General features: G+C 34.7%; 3 protein-coding genes and 1 non-coding gene across 4 annotated transcripts; 2 read left to right on the plus strand and 2 right to left on the minus strand.

Annotated features, from left to right (window-relative positions):
- Positions 1-1,424: 1,424 nt before the first annotated feature.
- On the plus strand, positions 1,425-2,722 carry LOC108848808 (V-type proton ATPase subunit c1). The gene is made up of 3 exons (XM_018622253.2): positions 1,425-1,621; positions 1,908-2,193; positions 2,274-2,722. Exons 1-3 carry the CDS (start codon positions 1,546-1,548, stop codon positions 2,404-2,406), a joined length of 495 nt encoding a protein of 164 aa, XP_018477755.1. The 5' UTR covers positions 1,425-1,545; the 3' UTR covers positions 2,407-2,722.
- A 5,738-nt stretch (positions 2,723-8,460) lies between these two features.
- Positions 8,461-11,239, plus strand: LOC108854435 (arginine decarboxylase 2-like). The gene has a single exon (XM_018627997.2). The coding sequence runs from the start codon at positions 8,911-8,913 to the stop codon at positions 11,008-11,010; it is 2,100 nt and encodes a 699-aa protein (XP_018483499.2). The 5' UTR covers positions 8,461-8,910; the 3' UTR covers positions 11,011-11,239.
- A 2,804-nt stretch (positions 11,240-14,043) lies between these two features.
- On the minus strand, positions 14,044-15,389 carry LOC108851557 (NADH dehydrogenase [ubiquinone] 1 beta subcomplex subunit 9). Its single transcript, XM_018625004.2, has 5 exons — positions 15,198-15,389; positions 15,042-15,083; positions 14,563-14,644; positions 14,391-14,446; positions 14,044-14,304 (listed from the first exon to the last, which is right to left on the minus strand). Exons 1-5 carry the CDS (start codon positions 15,327-15,329, stop codon positions 14,263-14,265), a joined length of 354 nt encoding a protein of 117 aa, XP_018480506.1. The 5' UTR covers positions 15,330-15,389; the 3' UTR covers positions 14,044-14,262.
- Positions 15,390-15,568: 179 nt separating this feature from the next.
- Positions 15,569-15,641, minus strand: TRNAE-CUC (transfer RNA glutamic acid (anticodon CUC)). Its single transcript has one exon. It is a non-coding gene; the product is annotated as a tRNA-Glu (tRNA).
- Between the last annotated feature and the right edge of the window lie 36 nt (positions 15,642-15,677).

Genomic DNA, 15,677 nt, shown 5'->3' on the forward strand with positions numbered 1-15,677 from the left:
GCTTACTTGACCTGTACATCATATATATACTTATATATTGTTACTCCGCACACCACAACTGAACCTTATTGAAGCCCAGTGGCGGAGGCAGTGCTTTAGCACAGTGGTCACTTGACCCATGTGATTTTTAAGAACAAAAAAAATTTACATGTATTTTGAAGAAAAAAATTGAAAACTATCACCATCTGAACTTATTGACCCATGTAATATACATGCTTATAAGGAAATTGACCCCTCTAAATGATTCGGCTGGCTCCGCCACTGTTGAAGCCCACACGAAAAGTCCATATTCTGATCCAATACGAAGTTTTGATGAATCATGTAATTAGGGTTTGCTTATATATATGTTGTTAGTGTTTGATGAATGGAACCAAAAGCTGCCATTGTTGCATCCAGTCTTTCCTCTTAATGAAATACAATCTAAATATTTACTTATCTTGGTGACAATCTCAAGCTTCTTCCTTTCTCATTCGGGTACCAATATGTTGTTTAAACCTTGGTGCGACGGGGTTTTATGCTGGCTGTGTCACTACCACTTTGTCTTGGTTCTAATTGGTTATTAGCAAGGTCCAAGTAAAGACCGCAGACCCATTATCTAAGCTCATGAACTAGGATTTCTTATGACTATATATATATAGGTGTAGCTATATGCCTAATGTCTGTAAACTGAAGCATCTTTAAATCTCATTTTACGAATTTAATACAATCCTCGGCTTGAACAAGGGTTGATCAGGTACAACCAACAACATCTGTTTGTGCTATCAAGAAGAAATCAGACAAGAAGAGTGGAATATGTAAAACCGAAACATTAGTAATTGCCATATGATTTTTTTTGGTATATGATTGAAACATTAAAATACTAGAAATCAGACAATGTACCAACAGATCACAATCAAACTCTAATTGCCATATGATTTCTTTTGTTAAACTAATGTTTCAATTAAAATATTAGTAATTTTAGATGTTTTGCTGTAAAACTAAGTTGTAAATATTTAAACAAAGACTGGAGATATTTATATTGTGACTATAAATATTTTTATGTTAGGATTTTGATTGTTGATTTGATAAAATTTTATCTTATTGCATTTTTGGTCTAGAGAGTGTAACAATGTGATCATAAGCCATTATCTCTACTTCTGATGTAATGTGTCTTTCTTGGTTTGTTAGTAGAAGTTTTAAACCGATTTGAAATTCTTTAAGTTATACCAAAACTTTTGTCAAAAAAAAAAAAAAAAATCTTACCAAAACTAATCCCAAACGCAATGTAAACCGGTTTGGAAAATGTTGAAATATTTAAAAGTAGGCTTAAGTGAATCACAATTAGGCCCAGGCCCAGAGTAACGTGGTCGTCTCTGTGAAAAGATCAAGGCTGCACGTTGTTCTCTTCCACTCATCTGAGAAAAAAAAACAAAAACCAAAAAAATAAATAAACAAATAAAAATCAGAAACGATATATCCATCCACACCTCTCTCTCCATCTCTCTCTCTGTCTCGCCAGATTTGAATCATCGACCTGATCTCAGATCCAAATCACAAGCCTTCGACATGTCTACCTTCAGCGGCGATGAAACAGCTCCTTTCTTCGGCTTCCTCGGCGCTGCAGCCGCACTCGTCTTCTCCTGTAATTCCCTTTTCCCTTATCATTCTGTTCGTGATCGTCTTCCTCGTTTCTAGGATAGACATCTGAGATTTGTATAATTGCTTGACAATCTTCAAATTGAATCGTAAAACTACGCTTAGATATTGCAGATCGCTCGTATGAGCATTTCGGTTCGATCTGCATCCATAAACAAATGAATGTGTGATTTTATGAGATTAATGTTTTAGCATTCGATCTTGTTAGATCCTATAAGGACGATTATTTTATTTTAATTAATAAATAAGTGAATATTCATTGGAATGAAAAGGTATGGGAGCTGCTTATGGAACAGCAAAGAGTGGAGTTGGTGTGGCTTCTATGGGAGTCATGAGGCCTGAGTTGGTCATGAAGTCCATTGTCCCCGTTGTCATGGCTGGTGTGTTGGGTATTTACGGTTTGATTATTGCTGTTATCATCAGTACCGGGATTAACCCCAAGGCTAAGTCCTACTACCTCTTCGACGGATACGCACATCTCTCCTCCGGTCTTGCTTGTGGTCTCGCTGGTCTTTCTGCTGGTATGGCCATTGGTATTGTCGGAGACGCCGGTGTCAGGTTTGTTAATTCCCTCCTCCTCGTACAACCTACGAAACTTTTACAAATGAATTGGTGTTTGACTTGTTCTTTTTTCCCAGGGCAAATGCTCAGCAGCCTAAGCTCTTTGTCGGGATGATTCTTATCCTTATCTTCGCAGAAGCGCTTGCTCTTTACGGCCTTATTGTGGGAATCATCCTCTCCTCACGAGCTGGCCAGTCTAGAGCTGAATGAGAATGTAACCCCACCACAAGATTTTCCCCCGAAGGTACTTTATTTTTCTGTGTGTGTTTTGTTGTTCTATCGTTCTTTAGCATATGTGTATCATCGGGAACTGAAAAAAAAAGAAATTTATTGGACACTTGGAACTTTGTTTCGGAAGCTCTCCTATTTCTCTCTCTCGGAGGTTGCTCTCCGATGTAGGGATTTTTTTTATTATTTTGTTCTGTAATAAAGAGAGCTCTGATGGAGCTTGGTATGTTTTTTGTATTCTTGTATTGTCCTGAGGAAGTTAAATACATTTATTTGTAAAGAAGTTTGCTTTCTGAAATCATCTCGAGTCTCTGATTGCTTTTCTCTGGTGTTTTGTGTTCCATCTTTGTTGTTGTGTTTTCTTTGAAGAAGTTCTGTTTATCTTTGATTTGATTTATAGTTTTATACAATGAACATTAATTCATGCTGAAAGTTTTTGTGACAAAAGTTCTAAGAAAAAGAAGTTAAACTTGAGCCTTAGCATATCTTTTATTCCGAGATCAAAGTTTTAATTTCCTTTTCGTTTTTCTTTTACACAAAAGTATTTTCTCTGTTTTGCATTATATCTCAATATATATATATATTTTTACTATATTATCAAATACTACAAAAGCTTAACAAATCATTTTACGTGAGTGCGATTCGATATTTAATAGAACTATAAGAGACTATGACGACAATTTCCAGTAGTTGGTTAAAATGCAAGTTTTCTCGTGTGATATAAATCCTCCTAGAATTGTAACCTTTCACAGCTAATTTTTTTTTTTTTTGAATGATGTAAAATTTTATTCAGTCAAAACCTTTGTACATCTAGTGCTTCTGTTTATATTCAAGAGATCAAAAATTTACTCTAAAAAAGAGCTATCAAAGGAAAAAAATCTCCTCATGGTTTTGACTCTCTAGTCACAAACCATGTGATCAAGCCCTCTTCACAGCTAATTTCTAATAACGCATAAAAGTGTTTAATTGTTTAAATATATGGTTGAAGAGATGGTAGTAGCCGTTTAATGCAGGCACACAAACCAAGACCTCGCCTTGTGGAACCTCCCTTGGACTATTTTACCTTTTGGAAGTAGAAAATCCATATTTGTTGTCTTATGAATATATTATGAAAAACAATAGTCTTAGTTAAGTTATTATTCTGATGGGATTTTATTATCTTAGACCATGTGATGTGATCCTCCACAATGTTAGTGATATATTTAAATTTGAATATACTGTTGCATCCCAATGTATTTTCTTGGTCAAAACATCCCAATGTATTTCTATAGTTTTTTCCACATTGTATTGTCTTAATTGCTTGGATAAGACCCTGTGGTAATTCACTAATTCCTAATAACATATATAAGGACCACCCACAATAGGTAGAAAATCCATCCGTAAGAGTTCTGATAAATTGTGTTAATCTATATGGCTTTAATATGCATTGCAAAGTTGATTTTCAATGGTTAAACCAAAAATGTGTCGAGTCATGAGTGACTATATATTTTATATTCTTCAATATTTATCATATTCAATTTACCAGTGAATTAAAATCATCATTCTCATGATTAAGAACATGAGAATGATGGTACTCAAACAAAAACAAACCATTACTCATTTGTCTAGTTTTTCGTTATATTTAATGTTTACATCGTTACACTGGAGTTAAATAAAGAACTTACATGTGTTTGTCAATATTTTACAATCAAAATTATGAGTATTTTTAGTTACAACATAAAAGCAATAACAAAAAAGAAAATTGAATATCTTAAATTGATTGCATAGAATATCAAAAATATGGTAAATTAGGTGGTTATCTAGATTATATGAAATAATAGCTTTAATTTTAATTAGATAAGGAAAATATAAAAATAATTAACATTAGATTTATTAATTGATTCAGTGATAATATTATAAATATTGTGCAAGTTTAAGTATTAGTTTTAATTTGTACTTTGCTTATCTTTAGTAGTGATAAAACCACTAGCCTAAATTAGGTCTCCACATCGTTTTGCAAGAGTACTATATAAAAAATAGGTTTTCTACGTTAGCACACACAAAGAGAAATTAGGTTTTCTTTTATTTTTTCTTTTGACCAAAAAAGAAATTAGGTTTTCTATATCACTTCGTAAAAGTATTATCAAATAGACCTTCAAAAGGTCAAAAGTTTCTGATTTTAGTGCAATTATATAGTCTTGGCTGATGTCAATCATGTCATCGATGGAGTCTTATAAAACGATCAGAAAAGGCGTTGTCAAAAGACGTAGGACGGCTAATTATTTTGTATTTTTAAAGGTCAGCTTATTAATTAATTTGTTTTGGTTCTGTAATGCATTTTGTTTGTTTAGTCAAACTAATTGCGGTAGATGGTCTTTTACGTGATTATGCAGCGAATCCCTTATGCATGAAAATTTTTGTTTAGTAAATAGGGTAAAAAATCAAGAAGACAAGATTTAGTTAGCCGGGTTGGACACGGCACATTAGAATCCATCACAACCACATGACAATGAATCTCCAAATCACACGTCACGTAACTAAGCGCTATATATTTTCGTACGATGGCCGATGGGATATTGGGATGTACTAACCCCACTTTAAAGATTATGCAGTATGCCAGTATATAATGTAAATGACTCATTACGAATATCATTAAATTGAGGATAACGCGAATATTTTTGAAATAGAATTGTGGTATGAAATATGAATTGAAAGAGCACTATTTACGATAGCCACAAGAGTTAGTGGTATACGTGTGGCGTCCGCGTTCAGTAAGCGGCCGTGTACCGCCCTCAACGTGTTTTTCTTTTCCTTGTTCTATTGCATATTCCAATTGTAAGTTGCTCGAATTAAGATTCAGATGCTCATGTGATCCTAAGTTGCTCGTGATAAAACAGAAAGGTATTATATTGTTGATATTTGGTGTATACTTCTAATACGCTGTATATATAATGTTTTGCGTTTGCAAAACTATTCACGTAATCTTAACATTTTATCAAAAAAAAAAAAAACTATTCACGTATATATATAGAAAAATACGATAGAATTACAAAAATTTCTCCACAGAGAGAGGAGGTTGAAGAGCATTGAAGTAATAAACAATTATAAGGAATGGGAAGACACTAATTAGAAAGTCGGAAAATTTAAGAGCATCCATCCGCCCACTCCGATACATCAATGTCCCGTTATTTATTAGTCACCGGAAAGCATTTGCTAAAGTAAATGTAAATTTGAATCATTCAGCAAATTTAATGCAACAATTAAAATTAAAAATGCCCTTTAAAAAAACAAAAAACAATTAAAATTAAAAATACATTTAGGCCTTGATTGGTACAGGCTAATGAAAAAGCAGTATAAGTATGCTGTAGAAGCAGTATGCCGCAGAAGCTGTATGATTTTATTAAAACTTTCAATAAGATGATTAGTAGGGCAGTAGCAGTATACAATTTTAATTTTCTTTACAAAAGTTAGTATATAATATATTTATTTTAAAATTATATATATTAAATTATAATATATATTAATAATATATTTGTTATTAAAAATAATGAATCTTAATTAATAACATAAATTAAATTAATTTTAAATGTGAAATATTATTATTTAAAAATGTAATCTTAAAAAAATATAAATTTATTTTGGATATAAAATAATTTTGAATATTATTAAATAAAATAAATAATATATAAATTTATTTTTGGATATAAATAATTTGAATATTATTAAACAAAATTAATAAATTATCATTATATATATATATATATATCTTTTATTTTACATATTAATATATAAAAAGATATAATTAATTTATTTTATTTACTAATTTCAAAAATTATGTCTATATCAATAATTTTATTTAAAAAAATAAAATTTACAATTAAAATATCTATTTTTAAAAATAATATTTTGCATTTAAAATATAATTTAATTATATAAATTAAATTATATTTTAAATGTGAAATACTATTTTTTTAAAAGAAAATATTTATATTGTAAATTTATTTTAGAAATCAAAATTTTATTTTCTGGATATAAAATAATTTTATGATATTCTTAAATCAAATAAATGAACTAATTATATTTATTTCTTAAATTCATAAACTGTAAATGCAAATACTCTTCCAAAAACTTTATACGAGAGCATTTGCGAGAGAGCATTTGGAAAGCATTAGCATTTAATAAATATTTTTCTAAATATTTTTCTAACAAATACTGATTAGATAAAGTGTAGTATAATGCTAATGATAATGTTCTATCAATCAAGGCCTTAGATCTTTGAAAACAATGTAGAAATGTCACTCAGTATTCTAGATTTTGTCTATCTTTCGATCCTAGCGACAATGGTACCAAGTGTCAACAATCTAATATTCCATCCATCTGTTTTTTCATAATACACACAAATTAAGAAATTATTTAATTCCTCTGTTTCATAATAAATGTCACTCTAACCATTTTTTTGTTACATAAAAAATGTCACTTTACAATTTCATGCAGATTATACTTATTTTTAGCTGAAATTAATTACAAACTGTATTAATTTTATAAATAGTTTTATTTATCTCAAATATTATTGGCCGGTGAGGTATAATTAATAACAATTTACTTATATTTTCGTCATTTTCTTAATTTTTGTAAAAAATGTCTAAGTGACACTTATTTAAAAACGGAAAGAGTATTATCTATTTTACTTCTATTTAACATATCATTTTGTTAATTAATAAACTGAAACTAAAGATAATATTTGAAAAATTGTTTGATTTATGCATCGAAAAAATAAAACGACCATTATAATGAAACAAATTTTAAAAATTAGAACGACATTTAATATGAAACGGATAAAATACTAAAAATAATCAAATAAAAATTTATAGTCATTTTAAGAAAATTAATGAATATTTATATTTTGAATTGGTGATTTAATAAGAAAGAGAATCAAATGTTTTCTCAACACAAAAGGATATATCTTTTTCAAGAAAAAAACACAAAAGGATATCCATTGGACGAATACTATAGACTGCTGAAAAAAATTATTTACATGCTTCCAAACAAAGTATGGGTCCGTGGGCAGAAGTAAACTCCATAACACAACTACTCCCCCACGTAAGACCACCACGCGGCGACTCGTAGCTGAGTGGTCGTGCCAAAAGGAATCCTTGTTCTCATAAAATTGAAATCGTCTTTCTTTAAAAAAAAAAAGAAATCGTCTTTCTTTTGGTCAATTTTATTGTCTGTTTATTTTTATTTTCTCCTTTTATAATATATAATGTTTTAAAGACTTTTTAGTTTTAAAATATAAATGTTTTGACATATCTGCATAAAATTTATTCTAAAATAAAACAGATGGATTAATTTGTTAGAAAGAGGTAAAAAAAGATATGGACCAGTAGGTACATGCACGCTACGCAGTTGTGTGCAATGTGTCAGAGTGTTAACTACTCCACAAAGCAATGATCATTGGATCAACGGTCGGATCCAATCTCGTTGCGAGATCTAATTTATAAAACGCACGTTGCTTTTACCAGTTTAGATATTTTTCGTAAAAACTTTAGAGCTTTAGCAATTGTAAAAAAACTCTCAACCGAACTCTCAGTTGACTCATGAAGTTTTTTTTTTTTTTGCTAACAGTTGACTCATGAAGTTCATTTCACGTTATGACATAACCGTAATAATAGTGTAGACCTGCAAATCGAAATTTATTTTCTAAATATACTTAGAAAAACATGAGTATTCACAACTGTCTTTGTCACATTGTGAATGAGAGAAACTTAAATCAACACTAGTTAATAGTTTTGCGGAAAAAACCATCATTGGGTTAATACGTAAAACAGCACCTGAATAATCAATCATTGGCGGAGAGTCAGTCACGTAGGGAAACTAAAATCTATGATAAGATTTTTTTGCAGTTTCTTTTTGGTGAAAAAAAATGTAAAACCAAAAAAAGATAGAAGTAGAAAAAAATCAATAATAATAAATGGGCCCCATGGGCCGAATCCAACTCTCCTCAGTCATCACCTTCTCCCAACTAAAGCTTTTCCTCCTATATAAACAAGACCAGTTCCCCTTCATCAAACTCACACCCTTCTCCCCTCAATTTCCGCTCTGTTTCTCTTTGCATTTTCCCATAGAAACTTCACATTCTCGTTCCCCCCTTTCTCTTCATATAGATCCAGTCCCTCTCTGCATGGTCGGGGAATAGAATCTGTTGTCTCTCAAATTTGCAAAAGAAAAAAAAATCCTTTTTTTTTTTTAAATTAAAGTTTTTCTGAAACATTCACCGTGGAGATTCTCGGATCAGGTCGGGCTGCTCGAGGTGGGTTTCACGGCGGGGACAGATACATCTTCTGCCTTCTCTTGAGGGGGTAGCCGAGGCTCCGGCCTCGGCGGTTTTCAAACCCCTTACCTTCACAAAATCTGGTAATTAAAAATCAAACCTTTCTTAAGATCCGCTGCTGAAAAAAAACAGAGCAATACAGAGCAAAACAGAGCAAAAACAGAGTGTTAAGAAAGATGCCTGCTTTAGCTTGTGTCGATAGCTACGCCGCCGACGTGTTCATCCCACCGTCACCACCACCACCTTCCTCCACCTCCACCGCCGTCGCCGTCGACGCCTGGAGCCCCTCTCTCTCCTCCTCTCTCTACCGCATCGACGGATGGGGAGCTCCTTACTTTGCCGCTAACTCCTCCGGCAACATCTCCGTTCGTCCTCACGGCTCCAACACTCTCCCTCACCAAGACATCGATCTGTTAAAACTCGTCAAGAAGGTGACCGATCCGAAACAAACCGGCGGTTTGGGGCTCCAGCTTCCGGTTATCATCCGGTTCCCTGACGTTCTGCAGAACCGCCTCGAGTCTCTCCAATCCGCGTTCGATTTCGCGATACAGAGCCAAGGGTACGAGTCTCACTACCAAGGAGTGTACCCCGTGAAATGCAATCAAGACCGGTTCGTCGTGGAGGACATTGTGAGATTCGGTTCTCAATTCCGGTTTGGTTTGGAAGCCGGCTCTAAACCGGAGATCCTCCTCGCTATGAGCTGCTTGTGTAAAGGCGGCAACCCTGAGGAAGCCTTTCTCGTCTGTAACGGCTTCAAAGACGCTGAGTATGTATCTCTAGCTCTTATGGGAAGGAAGCTGGCGTTGAACACTGTGATTGTGCTTGAGCAAGAAGAAGAGCTTGATTTGGTTATAGGCCTGAGTCAGAAGATGAACGTGAGGCCTGTGATTGGGCTGAGAGCTAAGCTGAGGACCAAACACTCTGGTCACTTCGGTTCGACTTCAGGTGAGAAAGGGAAGTTCGGTTTAACTACTTCTCAGATAGTTCGTGTCGTGAGGAAGCTTAGTCAGGCTCGTATGCTTGACTGTCTCCAGCTTTTGCATTTCCACATTGGCTCCCAGATTCCATCCACTTCCTTGTTATCTGATGGTGTCTCCGAAGCTGCTCAGCTTTACTGCGAGCTGGTCCGTCTCGGTGCCAACATGAAAGTTATAGACATCGGTGGTGGCTTGGGGATTGACTACGACGGGTCTAAATCCGGAGAGAGCGATCTCTCCGTTGCCTACACTCTCGAGGAGTATGCTGAAGCTGTTGTAGCCTCTGTTCGGTTTGTATGCGAGAGGAGGTCGGTGAAGCATCCTGTGATATGCAGCGAAAGCGGGAGAGCGATAGTCTCTCATCACTCTGTTTTGATCTTTGAAGCTGTCTCGTCGGTTAAACCGGCTGTTCACGAAGCTGATCCTGATGATATTCGGTTCTTGCTTGAATCCGAGGAAGCTTACGAGGAGGTGTACTCTGCTGTGATGCGTGGGGATCAAGAAAGGTGTTTGCTTTACGTTGAGAAGCTGAAGGAGAGATGCGTTGAAGGTTTTAAAGACGGTGTTGTGAGCGTCGAGCAGTTAGCTTCCGTTGATGGGTTATGCGAATGGGTTTTAAAGGCTATTGGCGGGTCGGATCCGGTTCAGACTTACAATATTAACCTCTCGGTTTTCACTTCGGTTCCTGACCTATGGGGGATTGAGCAGCTGTTTCCTATAGTCCCTATTCATAAGCTCGACCAAAGGCCGGGGACACGTGGCGTATTGTCGGATTTGACGTGTGACAGCGATGGGAAGATTGATAAGTTCATAGGCGGGGAGTCTAGCTTGCCGCTGCATGAGCTAGAGAGCGATGGAGGGAGGTACTTCTTGGGGATGTTTCTTGGAGGGGCTTACGAGGAGGCGCTAGGTGGAGTGCACAACTTGTTTGGTGGGCCGAGCGTTGTACGTGTCTTGCAGAGTGATGGGCCTCATGGCTTTGCTGTGACACGAGCCGTGCCTGGTCAGTCCTCTGCTGATGTTCTTCGTGGGATGCAGCATGAGCCTGAGATGATGTTTCAGACGTTGAAGCACCGAGCAGAGGAGGTTATGCATCATCATACCAAAGGTGGTGAAGAAGAAGATGATGATGATGATGATGAAGCTGAGTTCGGTAATGTCGCGGCTTGTCTTGACCGTTCGTTTCATAACATGCCGTATCTAGCGACCGAGGAGGTGTCTATGAGTAACTCTCTTTCGGCTGCGGTCAGTAACCTTGGCTTTTACTATTGCGATGAAGATGACTACCTCTCTGCATGAGGAAAGGTGGTTTGTTGTTTGCATTCTTGTGTTATCGTATGTTTCTTTTAATAAAGTAGTAAAATAATCATAATGATGAGATTCATCGTTGTTTAATGTTGTTTTTTTTATTTTAATTAGAAGATCCGAATGATGAAAGTACTTTTGTGAAATTCAGATCTTTGTACTATGTTATTTGATGTTTGAAATGTAACGTTCTTGTTTCATTTATATATAATTGTTGGCATTATTATAAGAGTTTAGTGAAAAGATACAGAATTATGTCTCCAACGAGTGTGGCGGTGCCGCGGTGGGAGGGTTGATCCTTGTCCACTTTCTCTTATTGATTAGGCTTCAAAAAAAAAAATTCTATGCTAAGTGAAGTATTCTAGAGAGTGTCAAAAAAGAAAATGGTTCTATACTGAAAAAAATTGTCATTTCTCACTTTGGAAATGTACTAACAATTTAGATTTATGAGAAGTTGTCGGATCATCGTTTTAATGGAATAGTCTCTTTTCTTTTGCAAAATAGAGAAATTATGTTCTAATATATAAATATACTCGAATTATTGTAGAAGAGATAGATAGTCCGATAAAATTCAAACTTGCAAGGTTATGTCGCATGGTTTGTTGTTGCATTCTAGTATTATCTTAGTTTCTTTCGATAAAGTAGTAAAATAATCATAATGATGAGATTCATCGTCGTTTAATGTTTTCAATTAGAGGATCCGAGTGATGTCCTTTTGTGAAATTCGGATCTTTGTATGTTATTTGTGATGTTTGAAATGTAACGTTCTTGTTTCAAAAAAATAAATAAATAAATATAATTTTATGCATAGTGCTACAAGTTCTTTTCATTATTATAGGAGTTTAATGAAAAATATTTTGTTGTCTAGTAGTCCTTGTATCAGTTACGCATCGCCGCATCTTGAAGACTTGAACGGCGACGTGGGCGGTTGTGAGTAAAGAGAGAGTGCGACAACAAACACACATTACATATGCTGGATTCTGACATGTATGTCTTGCTACTGACTCACTTCTTTATTTATTAGGCCTTGGGAAGCGGTTGAATGAATGAGACTGATTGATTGATATGTTTGGCTCATGTTTTGTGTATTTTTGGTAGTTGCATCATTCAATTATCTCTCGGGTCACTGCACCGCTTGTTTTGGAATATATCTCTTTTTACATTACATGGAGGTAAATTTGGACACACTAAAATAAAATAAAATGCATATTCGAGATTATGTGTTGTTTTCATATTAGTTGTCTGGTTGTTGGAAATAATGAAAAAGCATATAATTCTTCGAAAACGAAAGATTAAAATTTAAAGGTAAAAATGTTTTAAGAAAATGGTAGAGTATCTTATGGTTCATGTTTATCTACTTGTAGATGATGGCATCACTTTTTGGTCTGTGTTTGTTGATATATGTAGTACTTATATTTACCAGTTATTAAAAGAGCGAGAGAAAAAGAATGATCGTTAGCTTCAATATTACATCATTTTAACGATTTATTAAAAACCAAATGGTTGTTCATATATGATATTAGTCTGGATTTCGATATAAAACTGTCTAGTTATAAGAAGAGCAAGACGAAATTAAATGTGTAGGATACATTTTCTAGTCATCGTGATAGATGGAATAAAATTCTCTTTTTTTTAGGAAATTCATATTTGTTAGGAAATAATTAACCAGTAAACAATATTAGCATGATAAGAAAAATTTTACTTTACAAAGATGATTCTACTTACTTTTTTTTTGATCAACCAGATGATTCTACTTACTCTCTGCTCTTTTAGTAATGTTCAACTACCCGGAGCCACATTAGTCTGGCGTAGTAGTTAGACATATGTTAGTTATGGACTTATGGTAGAGAAGACAAGTATTACCTTAGATTCGAAAATATAATTGGTTATGAAGAACAATCAAGGGCATGAAGGTAGAGCTAGAGAAAAAGATGAATATGTATACATAATACATCGTAACTTAACATGTTATCACGTTATAAGAAACGTTAAAATTTGTACATCAATGTGAATGTTCGTTTAGCACCATGTCTTTTAGAGAAGATAAATTAGCACGTTATTGTGTATTTTACAATTGCAAGCTACAAAATATCAGACTATACCTAGATATGTAGTGCAGCTAAACGTGATAGCATAGATATAACTTCAAATATAAACAGATATAAACAACCATTTGGTTATTTTGAAGTTGTATATTAATATTGTTTACTGGTCATATTTCCTAACAAATTCAAACATAAATAAGAACCAGTAAACATAAATAGGAAATTCATATTTGCAAGCTACAAAATATTCATATTCGGGGTTCGTTTAACCCCCAAAACAACATTAATATAAACATATTGCTTGTAGGCTACATACAAAAGGCTCATTATAGAATGATTAAAAGCTAATAGAATCTTCTTCTTTTTTTAATTAAAAAGCTAATAGCATCTTCTCTCTATTTATGTTTTCTTTTTGGGGTTAAGGATACAACTTCAAATTTGATTCTTAGACAAAGAAAAGTTGTTTGTATTTGGTGGTGCTTTGTTTGTGTTGGGATAGACAAAGAAAAGTTGTATACTTTTTGTTTGTTTGTATTATCACCAATATTTTTTTTTGTATATAATTTATTTACTAGGTGTAGATCAACATTCCTTCAAAACAAGGTGGTAAATTGGCAATCTCAACTATATAATAATTTTCTTAAACAATGTTTTTTTTATCATCAAGCTCTATTTTCTTTGGCTAAAATTGCAAGAGTCTTTGGGTAGAATCCAATCCTATAATATATATTGCTTTGAGTATTTATCAATTTGGGTTTGGAATCAGCATTTTTGCTGGCAAGTTGATCTTTTTCATTTCTCTACCACGGTCCTTAGTCCTTACAATACCCAAGTGTGCTGGGACCGGTCAAGATTCCCAAGTTGGATAATGGACCAAGTTTTCTGACCTTTGGTTCAAGATTGATTGGATATCCAATAGATTTGGAGTGTAGTGATACACTGCGTTTTTGGACTGTTACAAGTTGATTGTGTCAAAAACAAGTGACAACAGAAAAACACAAAAATTTATGAGCCAAAGTAAAGATAGAACACACTTTTGTTGTTTATTGAATAAGTTTTCATGGGACATCCATGATTCATGATGACATGTTTTAGATGAACAAATGTAAACCATGCTGAAACAAGAGTGGTCACGCTAAAACGAAACATCTTTGAAAGTAAAAATTTATTTTCTGAACCATAGCCACAGGAAAATTAAGTTTTATGGGTTGTCTTCTTGACCATAGTTGTACACAATCTCAATCTGCATCACAGTCACAAAAGAGGATCAGAACTTGTGAATAAGAAAGTGAGATAATGACATTGGAAAGTATAGAGAAGAAGAGTTACCCCAGCAGGTGGAGTGGGGTTTCTACAGAACTTGGAGCCACCAGGAGCCCATGGAACTACCAAATGACAAAAAAAGTGGGTTAGGAAATGAACACTTGGTCTTCGATGAACCTAACAAACATGTCTTCCTATCAAATCTACCACGATTCATTTCATGGGTCGAGATGCATACCGATATAAGGATCAGGGTGCCGCCATTTGTCGTACTCAGCTTCACCATGAGCAATCAGTTTGTCGATTCTGTCAACATCCTCCTACAAGAACCCCACAATCAAAGGATCATTACCAAGGAACAAACAAAGACGATACACTCAATAAGCTAAAATTCGCAAACACTAGTATTGTCAACTAGTAAGAAACTGGAAGAATGAAGAGTTATCACTGAACTTCAATCATAAGCAGAGCTCTTTCTACATTGAAAGAACAACGAATGAATGAATATACACAAACTCAACACAAGAAGTCACTATGTAACCAAAACAGAACACACATTCAAAAGCAAAGTTCCCGACTTTGTCATCAAAACACACCTCCCACATCTAAAAGTCCCAAACTTTCTCATCACAACACTCTTCACATAGCTCTAACGTCACTCTCTCTGCCAAATTAAACCAAATTAAATATCTCAAAGATGAGAGAAGAGAGCAATACCACATCTTGGTTGGCGTTGAACTTCTCGCGCAGATCAGAAGCCTGAAAACGGAAAACGAAGATCATCGAACAAACGATGCGAGAGAGATCGGTGAAACAAAAGATAAAAGAGTACAAAGTCCGAATCGGAGATCTGAGGAATAATTAAAAACTTACGTCTCGGTAGAAAATGTGGCGATGAACAGCCCAATTGAGAGTATCCTTAAGGGCGCGTCGATAGAGGATTCGAACCCTCTCCTTCTGCGCCGCTCGCCGCGCGAAATACGCCGCCGTTGAAACTCCGCTCATTCCTCCTCCTGCTTCCGATTGAATTCAACAACTCTCTCCTTCTAAATGTCACTCTTTCAACAGTGAGAAACCTTCTGATCCAGCTAGAGGGACAGAGGAAAAAAATACTTTCAGGTTGTTGGCCCAGGGAATGGAATTTGGCCCATAGTTATCAGGCCTAAATCAATATAAAGAAGGAAAACAAATAGAATTTGGCCCATAGTTAACAGGCCTAAATCAATATAAAGAAGGAAAAAAATCTCCGTTGCCGGGACTCGAACCCGGGTCTCTCGGGTGAGAGCCGAGTATCCTGACCAGCTAGACTACAACGGATTGGTGATCAAGTTGGAGATGTTATGTTTGTATTTA

This window comes from Raphanus sativus, chromosome 4 (genome assembly GCF_000801105.2).
Source record: "Raphanus sativus cultivar WK10039 chromosome 4, ASM80110v3, whole genome shotgun sequence".
Taxonomy (NCBI): domain Eukaryota; kingdom Viridiplantae; phylum Streptophyta; class Magnoliopsida; order Brassicales; family Brassicaceae; genus Raphanus; species Raphanus sativus.